At 35.9% G+C, this 24,496-nt stretch overlaps 1 protein-coding gene across 4 annotated transcripts in view; it reads right to left on the bottom strand.

Annotated features, from left to right (window-relative positions):
* LOC139134789 (receptor-type tyrosine-protein phosphatase gamma-like) overlaps positions 1–24,496 on the bottom strand; it is a 102,292-nt gene that overhangs the window by 57,983 nt on the left and 19,813 nt on the right. For 3 of the 4 annotated variants that reach the window (XR_011552867.1, XM_070701849.1, XM_070701850.1), the window contains exons 2-8: positions 18,140–18,394; positions 11,509–11,629; positions 9,180–9,412; positions 4,015–4,203; positions 3,351–3,446; positions 2,146–2,448; positions 153–366 (exon numbers count right to left, since the gene is read on the bottom strand). Coding sequence is in view for 3 of the 4 variants with exons in the window: in XM_070701849.1 (XP_070557950.1) it covers positions 153–366; positions 2,146–2,448; positions 3,351–3,446; positions 4,015–4,203; positions 9,180–9,412; positions 11,509–11,629; positions 18,140–18,394 (1,411 nt within the window). In the remaining variant the exon portion in view is untranslated. Of the gene's footprint in view, positions 1–152; positions 367–2,145; positions 2,449–3,350; positions 3,447–4,014; positions 4,204–8,134; positions 8,225–9,179; positions 9,413–11,508; positions 11,630–18,139; positions 18,395–24,496 lie in introns of those variants that run through there. The other variant, XM_070701851.1, reaches the window with a different exon arrangement.

Raw genomic sequence — 24,496 nt, 5'->3', positions numbered from 1 at the left:
ACCTTTCATGAGAACAGCAAAGAAGAAGCAAAGGTGGAATGTCCCTATTTACATCTGATTTTAATCAGATTGCTCAAAAATAACAGATAGTCATAGTTATTGATAAATTTAACAGATTGATTTTAACCATAGGTTTCCACAGTTTTACGTACCTATACTTAAAGAACACGAGAGCGCCCAGTACCACAATTCCGATGGCAAGAAGGGTTCCAATTATTGCAGCTGTTGTAACCAGAGCATCATCATTGGCTACAATATCTGATATTTGTGTTGCACCCAGCATTTTCTTTGATGTTAGCGATGTGAAAGTAAAAGATAGCGCTGTGGTAGGTGCACTGGTCTCTTTTGGCTCCAAACCTTGGGGAACTAAATGTCACAGAGGAATTAATTTTAAACTGTTGAATCAAACTGATATGATTTTACTTTAAAGTCCTCTATTCTTCACTTAAGAAACAGACTTTGTAAGTGCTTTTCTGTGATGTTCCACGAAATGCTCAACTCTAAAATGTTAGTTTCTTTGAAATAAGGAGGTACATATTTTTTGACACAGTATATCTGTACTTTATAATCATGTTAATCCCAGTTTGCAATTCTTTTTCCTGTGAAGTTTGAAATCTATTGAAATAATTTTATTTTCTCTGCAACCTGATCAAGAATATGGCCTTTTCAGCATTTGCTTGTTCACACTTTGAATCTTGTATATGTGAAATCACTGTGTGCAAAGTCACTAATGTCTATCGTCTTTAATCAAATATACTCAAAGTGTTCTGATGAAATCCACCAAAATCAAACATCTCATTCTTAATTCATGATGTTTGAGCAACTGATAAACAATCACTGGCAACGTGTAAATATTCTAGATGTAGCATAATGTTTGAGTAAAGTCATACCAACTTTCTGGTACAGTTTTAAAATGGTTAGAAATCAGAATCTGTGATAAGATTACTTCTGAGTTGATGTAAGGATAACGCAAATGTCAATTTGTCTATACATTAACACTTTGGCAGTAAAAATATTAGCTGCACAAGCACATACACATATGCTCATACATGATACAGATGCACAGATGAGTGAGTGTTTGTGTATGTGTACTCTGTATTCATTCCTTATGCGAGCAGTGTTATATTAATTACTTTGTGCATGCATATTGGTAATGTAGCGCATGTATGGCTGAAAACTTGTGTATATTGATACATGTTTTTGAACAGACATCAGAGAGACAATAAACATTGAACACATATTCTGTGACTGAGTTGACATTACTTACACTGGGAACATCAAGTTGGAAGATCAGATTATATTTACATACATCTACATACATATATGTAGCTCAAATGTTTGATTTTCAAATTTGTTTTGGAAGCTTTGACATGGTACAAATTGTGCGAATGGAAATACAAAGGAAACTTTTTTCTGTTCTGTATCAGGCAATCTGAGCTAGTAAGATCTTAGCTGTGCTGTATTTCAGGGAAAGAGATTTTCCTGAGCACACTAAACGGCATTGCAAACCAACAGCTAGGCAGGAAGGACATCTATCACAGGTAATACCAGTCACAATCCAAACTTTGCTCATATTCAAAATCAACAGTAAGAGAGCTTTTAACCAGGCTAGATATATGGATGACAGATAAACAAAACACATAGGCAGCAAAATGAAACTCAGTTCACTTGACCTTGAACCCATGGAAGTTTGGAAGTGCAAAAGTTTGATGATCAAATTGTGATTTGAACTTCTCTGATACATGATCAGTTCTTGGAAAGGGGTATTTGAAGTTTAAACAGCATTTTGAACAACAAAGATTTCTCAGTAAAATCTGGACATTGATTGACTATCATGAATATTTTTTTCAATGGCCTAACCATGGCATACGATATGTACAAAGTTCCAGACGATAATCAAAATAAAAATACCCCCTAATGCAGTGAGTTTTGTTTGTCATGCCCGTTTAATTATCCACGGCCATCTAACAAATCATGATTATGAATTCAAACACCTTTGGGATCATCTCCTTATCATCTGTTACAGACCTCTTCCTGGATACAAACACGAGCCACTACATTTTTAATAGACAACTGAGTAAAATGTCATGTTTTGAGAAATTCTGCCTAAAACCTACAGGAATGGTGCTAGTATTATGTAATTACCCTGATAAAATTGATGTGGAGTTGACACTGGGCCCTTATATGCAGTTCCTCTGTAGACCGTGCTGTATGTTATAGCTTGTACAGTGACTTCGTAGCTGACACCATACTTCAAGTTCTTCAACTGACTATAAGTTGAGAATCCTGGCACTGAACTCTCAAACCAGTAATCTGAGACTGCAGTCTCCCTATAGGCCATTGTGTAGGCATCTACCTTGTTGTATTTGCGGGTTGGGGCAGCCCACAGTACTACCGCTGTGCTTGGTGACATGTAGACCACTTTAATGCTCCTTGGTACGCCTGGCGCTGAAGCACAAGTGATGAAACAGAGAAAATAAAGGAAGAAATGCAATGCCATGGTGGTGTGTTAGTAATGAATGAAGCACTTGAGGCCAATTTGGCAGCACTCTGTACCCTTTGTCAAGGAGCAATATCATATGAAAGATTATGCAGCTTTTACACACACACAACAACATCATATAAAGATCCAGATAAATATAATCTCAAGAAGTACGAAAAGTGAATTAATAAATCTACATTTTTTCTTCAGATTTATGATCTAAATGACTTTGAGCAAATGCACAAAGGACAAAACAAGCATTGTTTCTGCGTCGTCATCGTTGGCACGTATGTGTGATGGGTTGACATGAAGGATATCAAAGTGATAAATTCTTCATTGTAATTGTTTATTCATTAACAATTAGAATTCACATTTCTGCAAAGAGAGCATTGTTGAAGTTACAGGCATCTGCATTACTGTCTATGGTCTGCAAGCCACAGAAAGGACTAGATAATCCGTGTGAGTATACCACAGAACAGTATCACATATTGGTTCAAATATCATAGACATATTGGTACCAATGTCATAATAATGGGATCAAGCTATAAAAAGATGATATTTGTGCTTTATATGGTAGACCTAAAATAACATTATTTATTATGGTTTTAAAATGTCTTGCTTTTAAAATACAGTCTCATTCTGCTGTAAAAGGACTTACAACATAAAGTCTGAATTGTATTGCACTTAGGGCAAAAAAAATTGATATTTTCTCAATGTTCCATGTACTTTGTTGATGATACCTGGATCTTTATATGATGTTGCCTTTCTTACAACTAAATGTATGAATGCAAATACTCAATATGATGAACACCATTATTGTGAAACAAGTGCAAGGCAAGCCAGTCTGATGAATCACATGCAATCATACCTTTGGAGTCTGTGCTTTGATTAAGTGATATGGCCTCTCCTTCCCCATGCTCACCATACAAAGCTACCAGGGTCAGGCTGTAATTCTTTGCTGCATCTGGGAAGTAATCAGAACATGTGTGGCTTTACACACTATGAACTATCTGTTCAGAAAATTTCTAGTATGTATCCAGGGCAATACAACTATTTGATGTGTTATAAATACTCAAACTTCTGATACATTCAGCAAAGAAAGAATTTAGTACATTGCTTCAATGGTGCAAGAGCAGCAACATGCACGCATCAATTTGTGGACCAATTGCTGCAAATGGTTGTTGGAACAGCTGGGTTCAAAGGTTGTATGGGCCCGTACACCCAATGCAAACACTGTCTGTATCCTAGGTGTGTTGGCAATAGATGAAAGTTAAAACATGTTTGTCATAATGTTCATCACAAAATTTAATGCCGCAGCTATGTTGACATTATGCATCTACAGTGCATGAAATGCATTGTTTGTAAACAATAAAGTCACACAGGTGCAGTTCCTACAACCCCTTCCCTTAAAATCTCTTTATATCGTATTCTTCAATTTAGAATTTTGTATACTGGCATGCCCAAGGTGAAACATATCACATATTTTTAGGAATAACTAAAAGGCAACAGTGACCATTTCACATTATTCTTACCTAGATTGGTCAAGTTGTATTTTGTTTGTTCACGTCGCAATGTTATGTTTGGATTTGCAGAAGGTACAACATACAGTCTATATCCATCTATCGCAGGTAAATCTGTGCCATTTGGGGCTTTCCATTTCAGCGTCATCCTACTATCAGTCACATCCTTTGCCCTGAAGTCTAGGGGAGCTCTAAGTAGTACTGAAACAGAAATTCAACTGAATAATGTCAAGATCTGATTCACTGGTTTACCAGAAAAATCTGTGTGAATCATAAATCAGATCAACTTGCTGTAGATTTACATTTGCATTTTCACATACTGTGTACCTTTATATCCTGTATCCTTCCATAGAGATATGGGTCTGCAACCTAGTGTACCGAAAACACTGTCACAATAGCAACAGATTTCAACAGCTGCTACATGTACATGTATGGTCCAAGCATTTCAGGTTGACAAGATTTGAAAATTTATGAAAGATGTGGTGAGTTACAGGATGTATTTTCTATCAGTTGTTGTAGAAATAAATGATTTGCAGTAGTGATATTTAATTAATATACAAATCCATGTGTAATGAAAGGCTAAAACTGTGTTAGCGCTGGGTTTGGAAAGCTGTTAGCCACTGTGGCGAATAGTTCAAATTTTTATTAGCCACAGACAAATTTTATTAGCCACACATTTTACGAAAACAAAGCTTTCTATAGGCCTAATGCTAAAATCTCCAATGTCGGTTGCATGCACAAGAATAAACTATCAACACATCAACCTTGTATCCAATTGTCTTCATTTTAACACTGGAAATTGCTTGATTCTGGACCGCGATGCAAATCGACACGCAATGTTGAGACCACGATTAAAATGAACTGCAACACGGAAGGTTGGGACCGCGATGCAAATCAACGGCATGACAGCAACACTGAACGTTCGGACTGCGATTAAAATAGAAGTTTGGTTACACGTAATTACATTCCATCAGTACACGTAGTGTCTTTGTCACGTCATACAAGACGTCGCGTACATGTGGCACAGACGTTCGGAACGTCATCAAACGACACTTCTACACGTAGTCTTAATTACGTGTAGTAATTTTTAGATTTTCTTTGTGATTTGCGGGAATTTAGACAGGAAATCTCGTTAAGTATGAGTATCATTGTAAATTAGCAGACATCATTGATATCAGAAAATTCAGTAGAGTTCACCTGTACAAGACGTACGTGCTATGATTTCCTGACATAAATGAAATGTCGTCTAATTCAGCTTTTTACCTGAAGCTGTCACAAAGATTTCCTTAAGGTAATATGCACCTCGAAAGTGAAAGACTCAAACTTTTGCTCTAACTTTCCTCAAGGAATCTTTCAATCATTCTCTTTCAAAATCAAGAATAACAAGTCATCGTTGATGACACAGTCCCCACTTGTTAATGGGTATTTTGATTACAGGTCCTCAGAGAGGATAGAGTCCTCTTCATTAGGTCTGTGATAAAAATACTTTTGAATAAATTCGCTTGATACATGTCTGAGTTATGGTTCAGGACATGAAAAAATCGTAACAAAATGGTCGCACAGTGGCCATAAAGGATCGCATCACAAAACAAATTGATGTGCATAGCTATGACATTGGTCGATGTCCTTGTACCAACTTTGAATAAAATTGGTCGAAACATGCAAATATGCCTGAGAAATGGCTCTGTACATGAAAAATCGTAATAAAATGGCCGCCTGGCGGCCATATTGGATCATATCACAAAACAGATTGACTTGCATATGTATGACATAGGTCAATGTCCTTGTACCAACTTTGAATAAAATCGGTTGAAACGTGCCTAAGTAATGGCTCTGTACATGAAAAAAATCCTAATAAAATGGCCGCACAGCGGCCATTTTGGATCGTATCACAAAACAAATTGCCGTGCACAGCTATGACATTTGTCAATAAGCTTGTACCAACTTTGAATAAAATCGGTTGAAACGTGCCTGAGTAATGGCTCTGTACATGAAAAAAATCCTAATAAAATGGCCGCACAGCGGCCATTTTGGATCGTATCACAAAACAAATTGCCGTGCACAGCTATGACATTTGTCAATAAGCTTGTACCAACTTTGAATAAAATCGGTTGAAACGTGCCTGAGTAATGGCTCTGTACATGAAAAAATCGTAATAAAATGGCCGCCTGGCAGCCATTTTGGATCGTATCACAAAACAAATTGACGTGCATATCTATGACATTGGTCAATGTCCTTGTACCAACTCTGAATAAAATCGGTCGAAACATGCCTGAGTAATGGCTCTGTACGTGAAAAAATCGTAATAAAATGGCCGCCTGGCAGCCATATTGGATCGTATCACAAACAAATTGACGTGCATATCTATGACATTGGTCAATGTCCTTGTACCAACTTTGAATAAAATCGGTTGGAACATGCCTGAGTTATGGCTCTGTACATGAAAAAATCGTAATAAAATGGCCGCCTGGCGGCCATATTGGATCGTATCAAAAACAAATTGACGTGCATCTGTATGACATATGAAGTAATCCTTGTATCAAGTTTGAATGAAATCGCTCCAGGCATCTCAGAGATATCTGCGTGAACGGACGGACGGACGGACGGACGCACAGACGCACGCACGCACGCACGGACGGACGCACGCACGGACGCACGCACGGACATGACCAAACCTATAAGTCCCCCCGGACGGTGTCCGTGGGGACTAAAAATAGGGGGTCACCGTGCAAATTTTGGTACTAGAGAAAGAAATTACTCAAGATTTACCGATATTTGAAATTCAAAATGGCCGCCATCCCTGTGTTAACTCTATGGAGAAAAATAAAAATTTTCGAATTTCGAAAAACTAAGCCGGTGAAAAGTTTTCTTTCACCAAGAGCTTTAAAATGAACCCCCACATGTGGTATATCAGAAGAGAATTGTAAAAGTTTGAGAGTCCGAATGTCTGTCCCCGAGGTGCGTTCTACCTTAAACCACATAAATAACTGTATTACAGAAAATCGGTAAATTTAATGCGAGGATACAACGAGCTTGAATAGTCCTCGCGTAGAGAAATTAATCGTTTCTTAAAACTTAGACGAATTTCGTATGTTTCTGAAAAAATACTGCAAAATCAACCAAAAAAATCATAACTGAGCATGGATACGCGTACGCCACTGTGTGCCTTCAGACGTACACGTAATGAGATTATAACCTCTCTAATGAACAACAACACGGAACGTCGAGAACGCGATATAAATCGACAACAACACGGAATGCGTCGTTGGGATCCCGGGATGGCGATTTTAATGAACATCAATACGAGACCATGAGGACCGCAATGCAAATCGACCACATAAGACCTCGATAAAAATGCGCAACACGGAACGTCTAGACCACGATGCACATAAATTTCAACACCGAACGTTGTGACCACGATTAAAATGCGTATGTCTGCTGAAGCAAAAGTTTCAATTCTCGCGAGTGTTCGCTTTGCTTGCTGTACACTAGACAAAATGACGTCAAATTTATCGCGAGACTAGCATGACTATAGGGCTCGATTGCGTCTGCCTGCATTTTCAGCTCTCGCGATAGTCGTTTATGTGCATGCTGTACACTATACAAATTGACGTCAAATGTCTCGCGAGACTTGGCTCGATTGCAATTGCGTACGTCGGAGAGAACAATACGGAAGTAGATATAGTTTTTTCGCGAATCGCCGAAAGAGAAGCGCAGATCAACAAAAGACTAAAAAACCCCACGTTTTTGTTTATTTTGCGGAATTTTTTCAACAAAAATCACTTTCGCCACTGTGGCGAATTAGGATCGATTTTTCTTCGCCACTACTGATTTCGATTCGCATTTGCGAACGTGGCGAATGGGCAGCGCGAACACAGCGAAAAATTGTCCCAGACAAAGTTGAGCAAAAATCTTGACATACTCCATGGCTTTAGAGAGATTCTTTTGACTGAAATTCACATCATATGATTGTTTTACTCTTTGATAAAGATACATGGCAATGATTCTTCATCAAGATACAAGAGAAGGAAATGTGACACACTGAAGTGGTGTTGGGAAATGTGTGTAAAAACTTATTGACTAGACTATGTAACAACACTACATTTTATTTGAAAATGATTGGAGAACTTACAGCGTGGTGCAGTTGTTACAACTGGAGTGGTTGGTAGGGGGGCAGTGGTAGTTATAGGTGTCGTGTAATTTCCTACAATGAGTGTTTAAAGACAAGAATAAGAAAAAGTGCCAAATTAAAACACAGAAATCATCAAATTTGCATATAGATGAATTTCAAATGGTGGAATTAATATATTGTATTGATGTATTGTTCTTAAATGTTTCATTGGAAACACAATAGATATCAATGAGGATAATATAAAAGTTGGTATGAGCCTATGTGAAATAGTTACACTACCACAGTGACTTCAAATTTAAAGCTCATAAAAGTACATTACCTTTACAGAGAAATTTAAAAAGCAATTTCAGTTCTTTACAAGTATGGGAAATCAAACATCAAAACTATTTTTAAAGTTTTAAAGTCACACAGTACATGTAGTCAATACCTGTACAAATTTAAACAAACTATGAGGTGATAGGATTTGTATAATGTACTATCATGTTAATAGCTGTTGTGCCAACTATTATATGAGGGCTTAAACTTATGATAATGAGGCTACTATATTCACTCATCAAGAAAATATTTTTCACAGTTGATGCATACATAGGTTCAGAAATTAGACAGAACAATAATACACACGTCAATTATAAAACCCTCTAGTCTGTAGGAAACAATATAGAGTCTTGATGGTATACAATACTCATTCAAACCAGGGAAATGGTCATTAACATAACCATCTACATTCAAGTGTACATTGTTCAGCTCTGCCAAACACACCTTTGACTACATGTACCTATTTTCATTTCGTTCAAATTATAAGTTTTCAAATCATAATTGAATACACATGAATATTTTTGTTTGACAGGAAAATTGAGGATTTTTCCATCAAAATTTGGTAATACATATTAAATTTGTGTGAATTTATAAATGCATGTGTGTATAAATGCATTATTCCAGGTAAATCTCAAAGGCAGCATATTCTCTACACTACATGGAATCACGTACAATTTAACGAATCAATAACAGTATTGGTATCTCTATTAGGCAAGCATTCTATACTCACCTCTGCTTAAAGTTGTAATCAACCTAGTTTCCTGGCTAAAGTCACTACCTTCACCACTTTTTGGCACGGCTTGTACTCGAAACATGTAATCAGTATCTGGATGGAGATCCTTCACTACAACACTTAAATAATTATCTGTCTCACATTGTAAGCATGAACTACTGTTGTCTGCAACATTTTTGGTTATACGTTGAGGTGACGAGTCAGTCCACTCACTTTCATTGCCACTGCCACTGCAACGTACAAGAATTATTAGATTCACGTAATCAAGAATTGGATACTGTAAATGAGGACAAAGAAGTTAATTTTGTCACATGCTGCTTGCAATAAAAATATCTTATGCACACCAACAGAGTCAAAATATCTCTTAATTTACCTCACTGTGTATAGAAAATTGATCAAGTTCAATCTTAAAATATCACTACTGTAACATTTTATACACAGATTATCAACACGAGATATTGTGTCATGATTATAATGAATAGCAAAGATTTAATATTCAATATTCAACCTCTATTGTAAGGATCATATGAGAAGTATATTGGGCAGGATTCGTTAGTTAAAAATAATTTACAGAAGCCTATAGCATGCAACTGGAAATGTCATCTCTGTGCAAATTATAGTACATGAAACAACCAAACCCAAAATGATAGGAAGATCAAAATTTCAATGAGAGAAATACTTGGAACAAAGAATGCAAAACAATATAATACTACAGATTTACCATTCTTTTTTATAACCTTGCAAACACATAGAGATACATTTAACACACGGTCAAAAACACAAATTTTTGTGCAAAAGATGACAAAAATCATCACATGACAAAAAGAGAAACTGCTAATTTTGTCAAAATTTGAACAAACTTAAATAACTTCAACTGATAGAATAACGGCAGCAATATTGGACCAGATTTACATTATAAAATAGCTAATGCCAGTATTCGTAATTTTGTTTCAAAAACACCAGTTTGCTCATTTCAATATTTGAATTGACCTGGCGTGTATTTGCAATGAACTATGATATAGCACAACTGTATACAGTCCGGGTTATGTCCATATAGAGGATAGTAGGGAAGAGCCAATGGCGTACCGTATATGTAATGAAATTAAGGCAAGAACCAATCACATACTGTATATGTAACAAGGGTCAAAGGTTACGTTGGTTCACTTTGTTCAGATCGCGATATGACCTGACAGATCCACCGATCGAGTGAGACTGTTGGCTACCCGGAAGTATCTTAGCTCCAGTCGATTGGCGACGTTCTACCGTGTTAAAAATTGTAAGATTTCTTCAGGAATAGTTTTCTGAGTTTCTTTACCCTTGACCATATTCGACAAAGAGTTATTGGACGTTTTTCGTTCTCTATTCCAGCTTTTGGTTAACTTCTCAGCGATTGATCCGGCGCGCGTTTTTCTGAGCGAAGGGTCAATCGTACCGGGAAACGCATGGTGATCGAAAAATCGTGCTCCATCGTGCTCCGATGACCGATTAAAACAGTTGACCCATCTTTGTAAAGCTTGAAAAATTCTGCATACTGCAGATGGCAAGGTTAAATTGAAATTTGACCAAAATAGGCGATATTTGGCGACAAATAACTTACTGTAGATTTACAAGGGTCAAATGCTGATTTCTAGGAGCCGTACCCGGCCAGGAAATTCATCCAAATAAGTAATTTTCAATGTACTAACCACTTGTGTCGGTCACCATCTCGGCCGCACTGAACATTGTGCGTAACGTCTACAACTAAAAACTACCAGTGCTAAAAATAAAGGGCGAAATCAAGCCGAAAAGTTCCAAACTCGTTGCAATGTACGAGCCAAGGTTTGCATGGTTAAGTATTCATGACGTTGGCGGCGGCAGGTTCGCTGATTGGTCAATCGTACTATCCTCTCTATGGACATAACCCGGACTGGTATATAGCACAGTTCCAATACCAGTAAAAGAGGTTTCCAGATGTCATACATGTTACCATGTCTTTGAAATTTTAGTGAGTAAACATGCATGCATACTCAGTGAGTGCATTTAGTTGCGACATACATGTACATCTAGATTTATATGCTTATAATTCTTTGTTTCCTGTGAATGGCCTTTAATCTGAAATGGATACTCAACTCAAGGGATTATACCATGGATGTCACAGAGGTAACGTAATACAAGAACCACAAAAGCTGGCAAAGTTGTCAATAGCTTCAAGGATTCAGGGGTGATATTTGAGAACCATCACAGCAACTTGGGTGAATGTGACAGCCTGACATTTACATATTTATGGATTTGAGGCCGTACACTGTCATCTCAATTCATAATTTCCAGTGAGAAACCTTGGCCTCACCTCTTTTGCTCAATGTTGTACTGGTTAACCAAGTCTTGATGATTGCCAGACGTCCAGGAGATGGTGACCTGATCTGACCTAATATCACTGACAGTCAGATTAAGTGGAGGATTGAGTTTGTCTGAAAAACAAGTACAGAAAAAAGAACAAGCCATGAAATCAATCTCCTTACAATATTTATATTTTGTATCATTTACAGCAATGCATCTGAGTTTCAAAATCAATTTTGATCAATGTACTCTCTGAGATTGACTAGACATTTCAAAATCATTATCCTGTTACGAGTTACATTAAAAGTTCAACACCTGTGCTTTTTGAGAACTGTAAGTTCAAATACATTACAAAAAAACATAGGGCCAAAGTCCCTGAAGCTACTATAGACATGGATACAAAATTAAGTATTTCCTGACTGTATGAAATTATCTCACTTAGGTCATCCTAGGGACTTGTACACCAAATATTAAAGCTGTCTGACCAGCGGTTTTGAAAGAACAAGCAACTCAACAGTTGACAGAGCTCTGCTGTGTTATGTAGAGAATAACCTTTTGTGACACATGTATTGATGAAGAAAGTGGATATCTTTGATTAACATTGTTATTTTTTTCTGTTGAATAAGTGAGAATGTACATACTCAAAGAAAGCACACTGAAGAGACAAATGTTTGAAACTTAAGAATTCAAGGTCATCAAAAGCATTATAAGGAATCATGTAACTTTCATTGCACTGTTTACACAGATTGCATAATTGCTATTTAAAAACCATCTACTGTTGATTGACCAATCAGAGTGCTCAATTCAGGGTGTTTTATCTACTCTTAAAAACTATCTACTGTTGATTGACCAATCAGAGTGCTCAATTCAGGGTGTTTTATCTACTCGTAAAGCCTTGGTCACCAAATTTCAGAAACGAATGACAGCGCCGTAATAAAGTACTGTCCAATCAAAAGTGAACATGTCATATTCTGTAGACATCTGGTACGTTTTAATATTCAAATTTGGTAACACAGCGGAAACCAGCTGCAACACAAAACCTGCTGTGCCCTAGGGCATTTATATAATGTGCCCTAGGGCATTTATAGGATGTTCCATTACACTGGAAGGCTATTTCACAAATAAAAGTTTTAATTCATATCCTAAACATGTTACATTGACAAAGGGGACGGTTCACGTAAACACATTGAAAACGAAAATATATCAGTTAGGGGCGATAGTTTTTAAGTCGGATAAAACCCTCGTACTCGGGCTCTTCTGGTATATAAAGTCCAACCCTACGATAAAATGTCTCGGCCTGCGGCCTCGACATTTTATCGTTGGGTTGGACTTTATCTACCAGAAGAGCCCTCGTACTCGGGCTTTATCCTATACAAATAGCACATGAGGAATCTTACAGCCCACTGGGCTTTACCATAAAAACCCTATCACTTTGACCACTCTTTTAATTGACCACTCTATTTTTTTCCTCAAAAAGTAATTTTATTTTATCCTTACCAAGTCAACCATAAATGGAAATTAGAACTTTCTCTATCTCTATCTCTATCTCTATTGACTATTTTGAGCAATTTCTTTTAGATAACATACAGGGTACAATAAATGACGGTTCAGAATATGTCAAAGTTGGGATTCAGGAAAGTTGCCTTTACATGTTTTAATCCTCCAAGATGGTAACATTTCACTATGAATTATCAAAAAAAGTTGAACTTTCTGATAATTCTACACTAAAATTATTTTGGCTTTGATGATTTCCTAATTAATTCAATTATTTAAAATCATATTATTTTTTTTTTCTGGTGAATTGATAGGGTTTATACAGTACAAGAATTACATACAATGTAAGTCAAATTTTGACCAAATGACAAAAAAATTCCTTAAAAATACACATTTGCATATTTCATCACAATTTGAACAAATCTAAGTTGGGTTACCCCTAGGGACCTGTATACCAAATAACAAAGCTGTCTGACCAGCGGTTATGAAGAAGAAGATTTTTTACCAAAAACACCTTTTTGGCATTAATTTGCCTATTTTCAACAATATCAAAAAATTAAAAAAAATAGTTTCTCAAAATCATATTTTTCATCTACACAACAAATATCAAATCAGTAAGTACTGCAGTTCTCAAGATATTTGAGTGGACGGACGCCTCACAAACGGACATACATACATACATACATACAGACTGACGACGGACGCCGGACGGACACCCATCCCAATAGCTTCTATAGACTATAGTCTATAGTAGCTAAAAAAGGATTTCTGTCATTTTTTCGTCCAATTCTCTTTTTATTTTGTATTTCAATGAATGTAACTCATTGCTATGGAAGCCCAAGATGGTATTTGTGAATAAGTTACATGGTTTTAGAATTTCCATTTCTAACAAAAATTACAGCAACTTCCTGATGTTCAAAATCTTGCAAATGAGTCATAACTTTCAAATAAAATCCTTGAAATTCAGTGTTAATTTCATTTCTGCTTTTTAAAAATTTCACAAACAAAACGAAAGTCAAGAAATTTTTGTGAGTCATGGCTTTCCAATAGAATCTCTAATATTCAGTGCTAATTTCATTTTTTTATTTAAAATGAGCATTTTAAAAAAATCAAAGAATACATTGATTCGTTATCGCGTGATCAATTTTATTTTTAGAGCTATGAAGAATATTTCCATTAATGTACACGTACACTGTATAAGTAGTAAATTACCTTTGAGTCAGATGAAAACATTTGATTTGATATGTTTTTTTTTTAATTTTTATGACAAATCTTCAGTCTGGTTATGATTTGATGGCAACGACTTCCCTGTCCATTTACATTCAGCTTGTTGGATCTTATCATTTATTGATATGAAGTCACTCACATATCATGCCCAATGATCATGTTGGTTTGTACAATTACACCAAGTGATGTCATATCTCTTTCATTTATCATGCCCGTTGCATATATAACACACTCAAAGTAACTTGTTACAAAATCATGGATGTGGATACGTCAGGTTATCGTGTTACTTTAAATTTGTTATTTGCAATGATTACTGAGAGCAGTGTCTACAGTCTTATACAGTTGCCTCAGTCACAATATTATGGTTGTTTGCAGTAAACACAATGCACTCAGCTATTCTCGTTATTACACCAACAGACTGCACAACAGTGAAAATAAAGCAGCATCTCTTTGTTAAGGTAGAATGTGCCTTGAGGCACAGATATTCAGATTCTTAAACTTTTACAATTCGTTTCCAGTCTACCACTAGTAGGGGCTCATTTTAAAATTCTTGGAGTGAGAAGACTTTTCAATACCTTCAAAAATCGAAAATTTTATTTTTCCCTCAAGAGCTAGTAAACACAGGGATGGCAGCCATTTTGAATTTCAGATATCGGTAAATGTTAGGGTACCAATTTGTTTCTCCAGTACCAAAATTTGCATAGTGACTTCTGAGTTTTATTCTTGATTTTGGAAGATAATTGAAAGTGTCCTTGAGGAATGTTTGAGCAAAGGTTTAAATCTTTAACTTTTGAAGCACATACTACCTTGAACAGTACTTCAAAAAAGTTTCTGCTGATGCAGTATGCTGAGTACATACAGATACTGTACAACTGTGTTCTAAATGTAGATGAGTATTCTTCCGCTCCATTGTTTATGGCTTATCTGTACAAGGCACCCTGTGACAACCATTATTTCCAGAAATAGGTAACCTTTTGATTGACTGCCCTCACACTGTAGGTTTGAACTGTGGGTCAAAGTGTCAACCTTACCTTTGGAAGCCTGTAAATCAATTGCTAACCTTTTTGGAACATGTAAGTCAGTGTATTGATATCATTTATCAGATGGAAACTGAAAGCATGGATATTATGCTTGCATAAATTTGGCAGTTGGTGGGCAAGCAGTCAACAGTATCGTGATAAATTTACTGTATGCAAGGTCTGATTATCTGATTTTCTAATGTCAGTATAATTTCTATTCAGACATGGCAAATACCAGTATGTGACATTCCTCTGACACAAAACCCATCAATAATACAGGGTTATTCTCAGAAAGAATGGATCATTAATGAGGGGTTGATGAGAGGCATATTGCACACGCTGTCATCAAATTTCCATGTGTATTACATAGACAACATACCACAGCAAATTGTGGAATTCAAACACCACAGGTTACAGTTATAGGTAAAACAATACATGTCATAAGTAATATCTGTTTAAGATTTTTATGAACATGCAGTTTGTAAGATCTGTCTGCTTGAAGATATTTTGTACTGTATTTTGATGTTTTGCATGTATGTTGATGGGCTACCTAAAAATTGCATAAAATTATTCAATTACTCTCTTCTTGGCCAAAAAATCATTATAAACATAGCAGAGCATTTAAGTCACAATTTTCATTAACATCATTTATGTTGATTACTTTGACATTTTTAATTCAAAATGGACTGGATATATCAATTTTACGAAAAAAACTTTATATTAAACCAACAACTTGGAAAATTGTAAGAAAATCATGCAACTTATGTCAATCATCCTTGTACCTTGTTATGTTGCATCTATGAAGCAAACACACAGTTAAGGTATGTATGGGCCTTTAAAGTGAAAGCCTTTTGCCAAAACTTTCCTAAATGAAACATTCAACCATTCTCTGTAAAAATCAAGAATATAAATCAGGGTTCTCAATGCAAAGTTTGGTACACAAGAAACAAATTACATGTACCTATTAAACATTTACCAATATTTTTGACATTTGAAATGGCCACCACACCTGTGGTAACTCTATGGGGAAAAACAAATTTTTTTTTTTTCAAAATTAAGACAGTGAAAATAGTTCTGACTTCAAGAGCTTTAAAAATTGAGTCCCTATACTACAAGAGGTTGACCAGAAGAGTACAATTCTAGAAATTTGAGAGTTCAGATATCTGTCCCTGTTATAACATGAAAATATTGGTAACTGATCATATTTTTAATAAATTACATATACGGCAGGGAAAGCTATAGTATTAGTAAAGAAGTACTTCAGGTCACACAAACTGACTACACTTACACTGAAAATGAACCGAAAGTTTGTTGACTTGGGGCAATGCTACAGATTTATGTCATTGTGAGTAAAGGTGGAGTGTGGGGACATGTGTGATAAAAAGTACTGATATCAAAGAATGAAATTTTGCAATAAGGTCCGGTTCAGAGAGCATTGGCTTTATTATGCCATACAAAGAAGAACAATACCAAAAAGTGTCATTTCACAAGTGAAAATAGAAATCTTTACAAGCTTTGTTTACAGAAACTTTATCGGTCAATAGCCAGGATGTAATGTAACAATTCAGAGAAAACCTTCCCAACTCCTTCCTCTTCCCTTTTACGGAAGAATAAGTTCACTGTCAAGCAACAGCTTTTTTTTCCCTTTACATTGTATGTCATGTACGCAGATGGCCTATACTGATTTATATGACAATTCTCATAATCTCAGAAGTCATAAGACAATCAAATCATGTTGTTGATATATATACCAGTGCCACACAAATTACAATGTACTAGACTAGGATATTCACATATTGTTGGGGTTATGGGTGATGACAGAACTTCCTGCTTGAGTATTACCATTCAATATTAACTATAGAAAACAGATTTCATTAATGGCAAAATGTATGCCAGTACATGCTGATGTTGATAAATTGACTTCTACATTTAATATACTGTACGTTTACACCTACTGGTACGTGCATATTGGTACAATATATATCCCACAACATCACACACAAGGTAAAGATGTTTGCAAAGATTATTTGATTGAAAACCAAGGATATGTGAAAACTCTGTACTTTCAACTTGTGATTTCTAAACTTTTTGAGATAGTCACAGGCAGTTACTGAAATTTTCCTGGGTAAGAACCATACAAGGCATACATGTACATGTATGTAACTAATCATCGAGTCAAAGAAAACACTCTTGAGTTGTTGTACATCAAAGTGATATACAAGTTGCACTATGTCTGAACATTACATTTGGATTCCAATTCCCAAACCCTGAAACCGCCCATCCCAAAATTCTCATGCAAAGTGCATCATGCATTCCTTCATGACAGTCACACAATTCATATATTAAATTATTGAAGCTCAAAAGCAAGGGACAGAAAGGGTGACATGAAATAGACTCTAAAATTTATTAAATCTTACATTTACTGATGAGGTGAACTACAGCTGGTAGTCACACTGTACCAGTAGGGTGACTAACTGCCTGGACAATAAACAAGAAATCTTCCCTATTTAAACACTTGGTACATGTAGTTTACCAGTACAGCCTATGTTCTAGAGTGCTCTGGTGCTATAATGTTTTGTTACTACTGTGTCATTGACTGGAAACACTATTCTTGTCTTTGCCTTTGTTGACCCTGACATGCAAAGGGGGCCATTCATCTCTAATTAAACAGGTAACAATCAACAATCAAAAAAGGGGTCATGTCAATACCAAAGCAAATACCGGAGTAGCTGACTCTGCAAGAACACTTCTACTAGTTTTAATAGATATTGTATACATATAAACTTGTGAAAAGCAAGTCGGCAGGAGTATGTATATGCAGAACTTTGGTAGAAGGTTTGCATCTTTGTACACGTAGGGTACAAAATGTAAATTTTAGGCATCCATTTTCACAAAACTTACCTATAACATGTAGAGTTATGTTATCTCCTTGAGTGATATTGTTGCCTTTGTTAACACTACACTGATAGATGCCACTGTCAGATAGCTGCACAGATTCAAACACCAGACTCTGATTGACAATGCTGTTGCCGTTGTAGGAAACTTCTGTCCCATTCTTCTTCCAAACCACTGTATCACTCACCTCGACAGCTATATCACAGTCCAGTGTTACAGGAGAATTAACAAAGTATTCTTCGACACTTAATGCACCAGGCACTGTAGTAGAAAGGTGAAACAAACATCAGTTGTTAGTGTTTTGCTGACAGGGAAAGTTATATACATTCATGTGCATATTACATGAAAACAATAGCCTCGATGTACTGAGGGCAAAACCTGCACACACTTACATGTAGAACAGGTATCTCTATCATTTTCTTGGATACTGTACATTTTTTGTATGAAATGGGACATGTTTACATATACACTATGAACATTAGAGTTTACTTAGTACCTCTATTCTGCTATTAACTTGCAACAAAATCATACAAATTACAAAATTTAGAATACCATTTCTGAAAAAAAATAGGACTTTGCACATGTGTTTGTAAAATTTGTGCAAATGTGATGTTCAGTGAGAAAGTTGAATTATTTGTCATATCACGCCAAAAAAAACCAAGATTATTAGGTTTGGCCATATATTTAAAAATTAGCACATTTATGTTATGATTGTAGTTATGAACATACATGTACATGCAGTTGCCAATAACAATTGCATATTAAGCATCAAGTGTATCGATGAACTGTAGAGAGATACCCTACTTGGTAAGATACTTTAGGTTGGCATGTCTCCATGCTCACACAGTTTACATCAGATGCTGTGAAGACTTAACATGGCAAAATGCACAGATGGAAAGTCGGTGTGACGCTACATCAAACCTACAAACACCGCATAAGTTTCCATGGATACAAACACACAGTACAACAGCATCTGGTTGTATTTATCATGCCTACACTTTTAGGTCAAAGGTTTTACAGGTTAACATACACATGATGTGAAACCTCACAGGTATCACACCATTTTCAGGTACAATGTACACTTGTATAGTCTACAGTATAAATGTATATATGGATTATCTCTGTGATGCACAAGTAATGGATGAACGGAGTACCTTCAGTTTTGGTTTTGCTCACTATATAATCTTTGAGTTAACCACCCACACACTGACACCATAAATCTACTGGTGATACTGGTGATACTAGTTGAGTTTTCAAATTTACTGGCTATATATGTGTGCAAACTGTTTGTACCATTGTTATGATGACTAGCGCCTTATCAGTTCCCTGTCAGTGTCAAAAGTACACAGATCATAATTTTAGTCTGCAGTAGGAAGCCATAAACTAGACACTTTCACAGCCCCTGGTTCACCATACTCATATGCCTTATGAAGTCCGGCTAGGCCAGCTTAAAGCAGAATGTATAGCAAAACCTCTCACTGAAGTACACAGCTCACTAAATCAGTGGCTATATGCCATGCTAAAAATCAGAGCAGCAGAGGGCTACATTGCATAGCCACGGTCCCTCCACAAAAGGGACTGTGGCATAGCCAACATTATGCTGTGAGAATCTTGCCCTAAACTGAAACACTGTGTTCTTTTTCAGAAATAACTTGTCAAAACGCAATTTAACTTTTCCGTAATATCTTATGCTATTTTCCAAAACAAGTGTGGGAAACAGACAATGCAGGAAACCTGGCTCTTATCACTTTTTAAAAATGCCTACCCTAACACTACCTGATTTGCAGAGTATTACAGTGTCAATGTTTGTTGCACAGTTTAGCCATTTGTTCCCCGTATGCATCTACCTATTCTGTTCATTTACGTACTTATCTGAAGGCAATATATGTATTTATTTGCTACATTTAAGCCTTGTATAGATATCTGCATCTGAAAACACTGTGATACTGATGAAGCAATGGTACACTGAGGTGAAGAGTAGGAACATACAATGTGAACTTTTCTTTTAAATTGATTTTCCTATATGGGTGTTTTATTTTCTGTGTGTGACATCTCTGAAATACACCATTACGTACAATTTACACTGCAATTGTGATATTACAGATTGGCTTGAATCCATCAGCTTATCTAATCAAATGGGATATGGCAAGTACTTCAAATTGCAAGTCTGTCAATAATAGTTTTCTTGTCTTTGAGCTACAAACTAGGTATACTGTACACCCAAATTCATTCCAACAACAACTCTTTGGGGCAGAGAGAAGCAACAAACAAACAAATGAACAATGACAAAAGTATGGCCACATCCATTTTCTGTAGGATGAAATAAGCCTTGAGATGTTTTTTATATCTTGACTGTAAAGGAGCTCATCTTAGAGATCTGTGAATTGTCTGCTATTGTGTCAAGGGCTAACTTCCCATTCTCAAGCATTCAGTAACCTTTTCAACAAGGTGAGGTCATGCAAGGAGAGTGTCAATGGTTTGCTTTCACTGTGTGTATACACAGCATAATGCATGTGACAAGTACATGGGCATGAACTGCTCATAACTGCTTGTCAAAAATGAACAGCATTTTAATCTTGTGTGCTGCAAAAAAGAACTGGGCACTTGAAACTTATAAATAAGTATATGTTAAGTACACTTTGAGAACCTGTGAACAATCTATTCTCTGAGTTGAGAGAGCTACGCTGCACTGTTATTAACAACATATATACATATCTCTAGTAACACAACTATGGTATGATATGCAAGTTCTTGCTTACAAAATCCTGCAAAACTTCCTTTTTTGAAAACCTGATCATAAAAATTATGTGAATTCACTGATAACAAAACTATATGTACATCATGCATTGATGAGCATGTACTGCAGGTACATCCCTTTCCTGTCAATCTTCAGAACTTTTAATGACTAACAAATTCAAAAGCCAACAAGACTTCATCCCTTTAGCAGACAGCCGAAATACATGTAACATCTTCTATAGAGTCAACTTTGGCTGGGAATGAAATGGCATCTTGAATAACCAACAATGGTTGGGAACCTCGGTTGGGAACATGCTCTATATCAATCATTCGTCTCTACTGTTTTCAAAAGCCAGTGTCCTGTACATTTTACAAGGATTGCCCAGTCATATTACTGAACTTGGGTTCCACCATGGTATATCAATGCAATGCTATTGGAGTACAACAGAAAAGGTATTTTTAAGTACACTCACTCACTCACTCACTCACTCATTTGCACTCATTTGCAACAGAAAAGGTACCAGGGTTCCGAAACCCTTACCTGTATGTATTTTCCCACACCTTTGTAAAACACTGGTATCTTTCATTTATTTGACATTAATTTAACAATAACATTTTTATAAAACCTTATTAAACCAAATGATAACAGTAACACCTATCATTTGAATACTAATTTTCCTAGCAATGATAACTCAAGCAAACAGTACAGAGTAAAGATTTCAAATGTTCTCCCCAATCTCACCTGTCATACATTAAATGTACATGTATATTTTAAACAAAAATAGTCCATGCACTCATCATGCAGACAGGTTCAACACCTCCATCAAAAGTAAATGACTACATTGTATAACCTCAACACAACACCTTGCTAAAGTACTTACTTCTACAAAATGTATGAAAATGAAAAATGCAAGTAAACAATACAGTAAAAAATACAAGTTCAATCAGTCATATTTTATACTGTCTTATTATCATGAAGCCATGTTCCTATGCATACATAGAAATCATCTCAGCTCAGTGCCCTCTCAGTTGATTTGACCGACCACTGACTCAACAAATTGTCATCTCTGAATTGAGTCTTTCAATATTCCATAGCACATGTATTACTGCATGGTTGACTTGATGAAAGTTCAAGAAATTCTTCAAGTCAATCAGAGTTCACTGCAATTTTTTCATGATGATGGTCATCACAAAAACAACTTACATATATGTATATATTGAAAGCCGCATGATTCATATTGTTGCCATATTCTTAAGTGTTTATTTTCATTCTTGTTTAAACACACTTTTATTGCCTGGTTATCAGCACATGTACTGCGCACGTAAACGATGGCTATCTAACTTTCTTTGATCAAGAAGCCAGTTATTCACATGCAACACAAATCTCCAGGGTCAAATAGGCTCACCTCTTAACATTTTCTTTGAATGGCAATGTTTGACTTCTTGTTGGATGGCATTAAAACTTTATTAACTGACTTTCTAGGATTTTGTGAGTTCTTTACATATAAATCCACATTTGTATGAAAATAAATTATCCATGTTTATTATGTAGTACAGTGCCTGATATTCTCCACAGCATGGAAAATCAGAGAGGTATGTCAATTTACATAACAATGCACAATATGCATATTCTTTGGTTGTGAAAATTTGTTCTTTTGTATGGTTATTACCATATGAGTAGATTGCTCATAAAAACAGAGGGGTTGCCAACCTCTCAAAACACCCTTGAGGAGAAACCTGGAATAGCTTACTTGAAAAACAGAGGGGTGGCCAACCTCTCAAAATCCCCTTGAGGAGAAACCTGGAATAGCTTACTTGAAAAACAGAGGGGTGGCCAACCTCTCAAAATCCCCTTTTTGGGGATATGAAGTACCCTGGTCCTGTAGAGAAATTGTATCAATGCAGGTGCATTATTCAACAATACTGTCTACACGTATACATAGGTACATCAAAATGCAGTTGTGATGCTCCATCTAGAAGACATTAATTCTTTATGAATAATAACAGCCATCTCAACAACCACAGACATGACTCATCAATGACTTGACTTGATTCACTCAACTTTGCGTACAGTGTCTGAACAATGTGAATCTGAATGAAAACTGAGATGAAATCAGATACTTGACACTTCACAAGTATTAACTTTAATGCTTAAAAGGTCTGTGAGTCAAAATTTAATGACTAAATCACCAACTCACACGATGCAACATATTTTACAGTCACATTACTCATCACAGTCGTCTTCTCAATGTCTTCTCCTGGTTCTTACAAAGAAATGCAATATAGCCGTACAAATACGCATCATGTGAATTTTAACTGGCTGCAACACTATAACATGATTTAATAATACCATTTGGCATGAGATTTGGCCAGAAGAATTTTCATAATTTTTGTGAAATATTGTACATAGTTTTCTTTAACACTGAATTTTGAAATTGTGACCAGTTCACCACAGACTAATCTTGAATCACAAAATCTGAAAACTCTATGTAACATTGACATTTCTCTTACACAATGTATGCACCACAGATAAAATTAAAATGAAGTATTTGTTGATATTACAGAACTTCAGATCTAACATCATGGTCATCTCTTTCCTACACTAAATGCATTTAAGTCACACAAGGTGTTCTCTAGTTCATATAATAGTACAAGCAAGCTTTGCCATTCATCTTCCTTTTTTATCCCTTGCTGAAAAGCCTTAAATCTTATGTGGAATGTATTTGATGCATCAACAATATATTGTCTGATTTTTTTATTTTCTGTGTGTAGCTTTTATGTTACTTATTCATAGTTTTCTCTTGTCTTAGTGTAAGTTGTGAGTTTTTATATTTTGTGTGCATCCAGTTATTGGACTTTGCTTGTTGGATGCCAATATAAAATAAATAAATATATACACACATACATAAATGCATATTACCGTTACAGTGGTATTTACTGATTGTCATTTAGTACAAATATTAAAGGAAATTGAAAGCACATGGGACTGTACATACCAGTACATGTATTCCTTCCCTTTTACTTGCCTTCCACACTTTAATACATTGCAGCTATCAGATGTACATATATGTACAGCACTTGTACACATGCTCTTGCATTCTCACACAGTTCTGGATGTACATGTATGCCTGTTGCCTTTGTGTGTCATCATAGTGGGGTATGTGTATAAGGTGTTCATCCCAGAGAGTTCAAGACATATTACATGTATGGTATTCAATAATGCACTTCTAGTACTACACCACAGCTATACACCTACGCTGGATGTAGCTTTGTATATAAAACATTAGGGGGAAATTTAATTTCAGTGCCTGTCTTGAAAATCCAAATGAATTATTTTGGCTGACTTCACATTTCTTTTCATGTTTGATTAGTTTCATTCAGCATTCTTTATTAAATTATGTACTTGTCCTTCAGATATACATTTACTTGGATTGATCTAACTAATGGATTTGACGGACATGCTCAAAGGGACTTCTAGAACACACACGTCATCAAAATGGCTTCTAAGCTTTTTTATTTCCTCTATCATTCCATCTCATTTCCTTTTCTACATTTGAAAGCTATCTCATTCCCAGCATACATACTGTTGATGTTATGTAGTTTTGTTCGTGTTCTCAGTACTGGGCA

Source organism: Ptychodera flava, chromosome 6, assembly GCF_041260155.1.
Source record: "Ptychodera flava strain L36383 chromosome 6, AS_Pfla_20210202, whole genome shotgun sequence".
Classification (NCBI taxonomy): Eukaryota; Metazoa; Hemichordata; class Enteropneusta; family Ptychoderidae; genus Ptychodera; species Ptychodera flava.
Note: the sequence above shows the minus strand (reverse complement) of the source record. Positions and strands in the feature narration are given on the sequence as shown.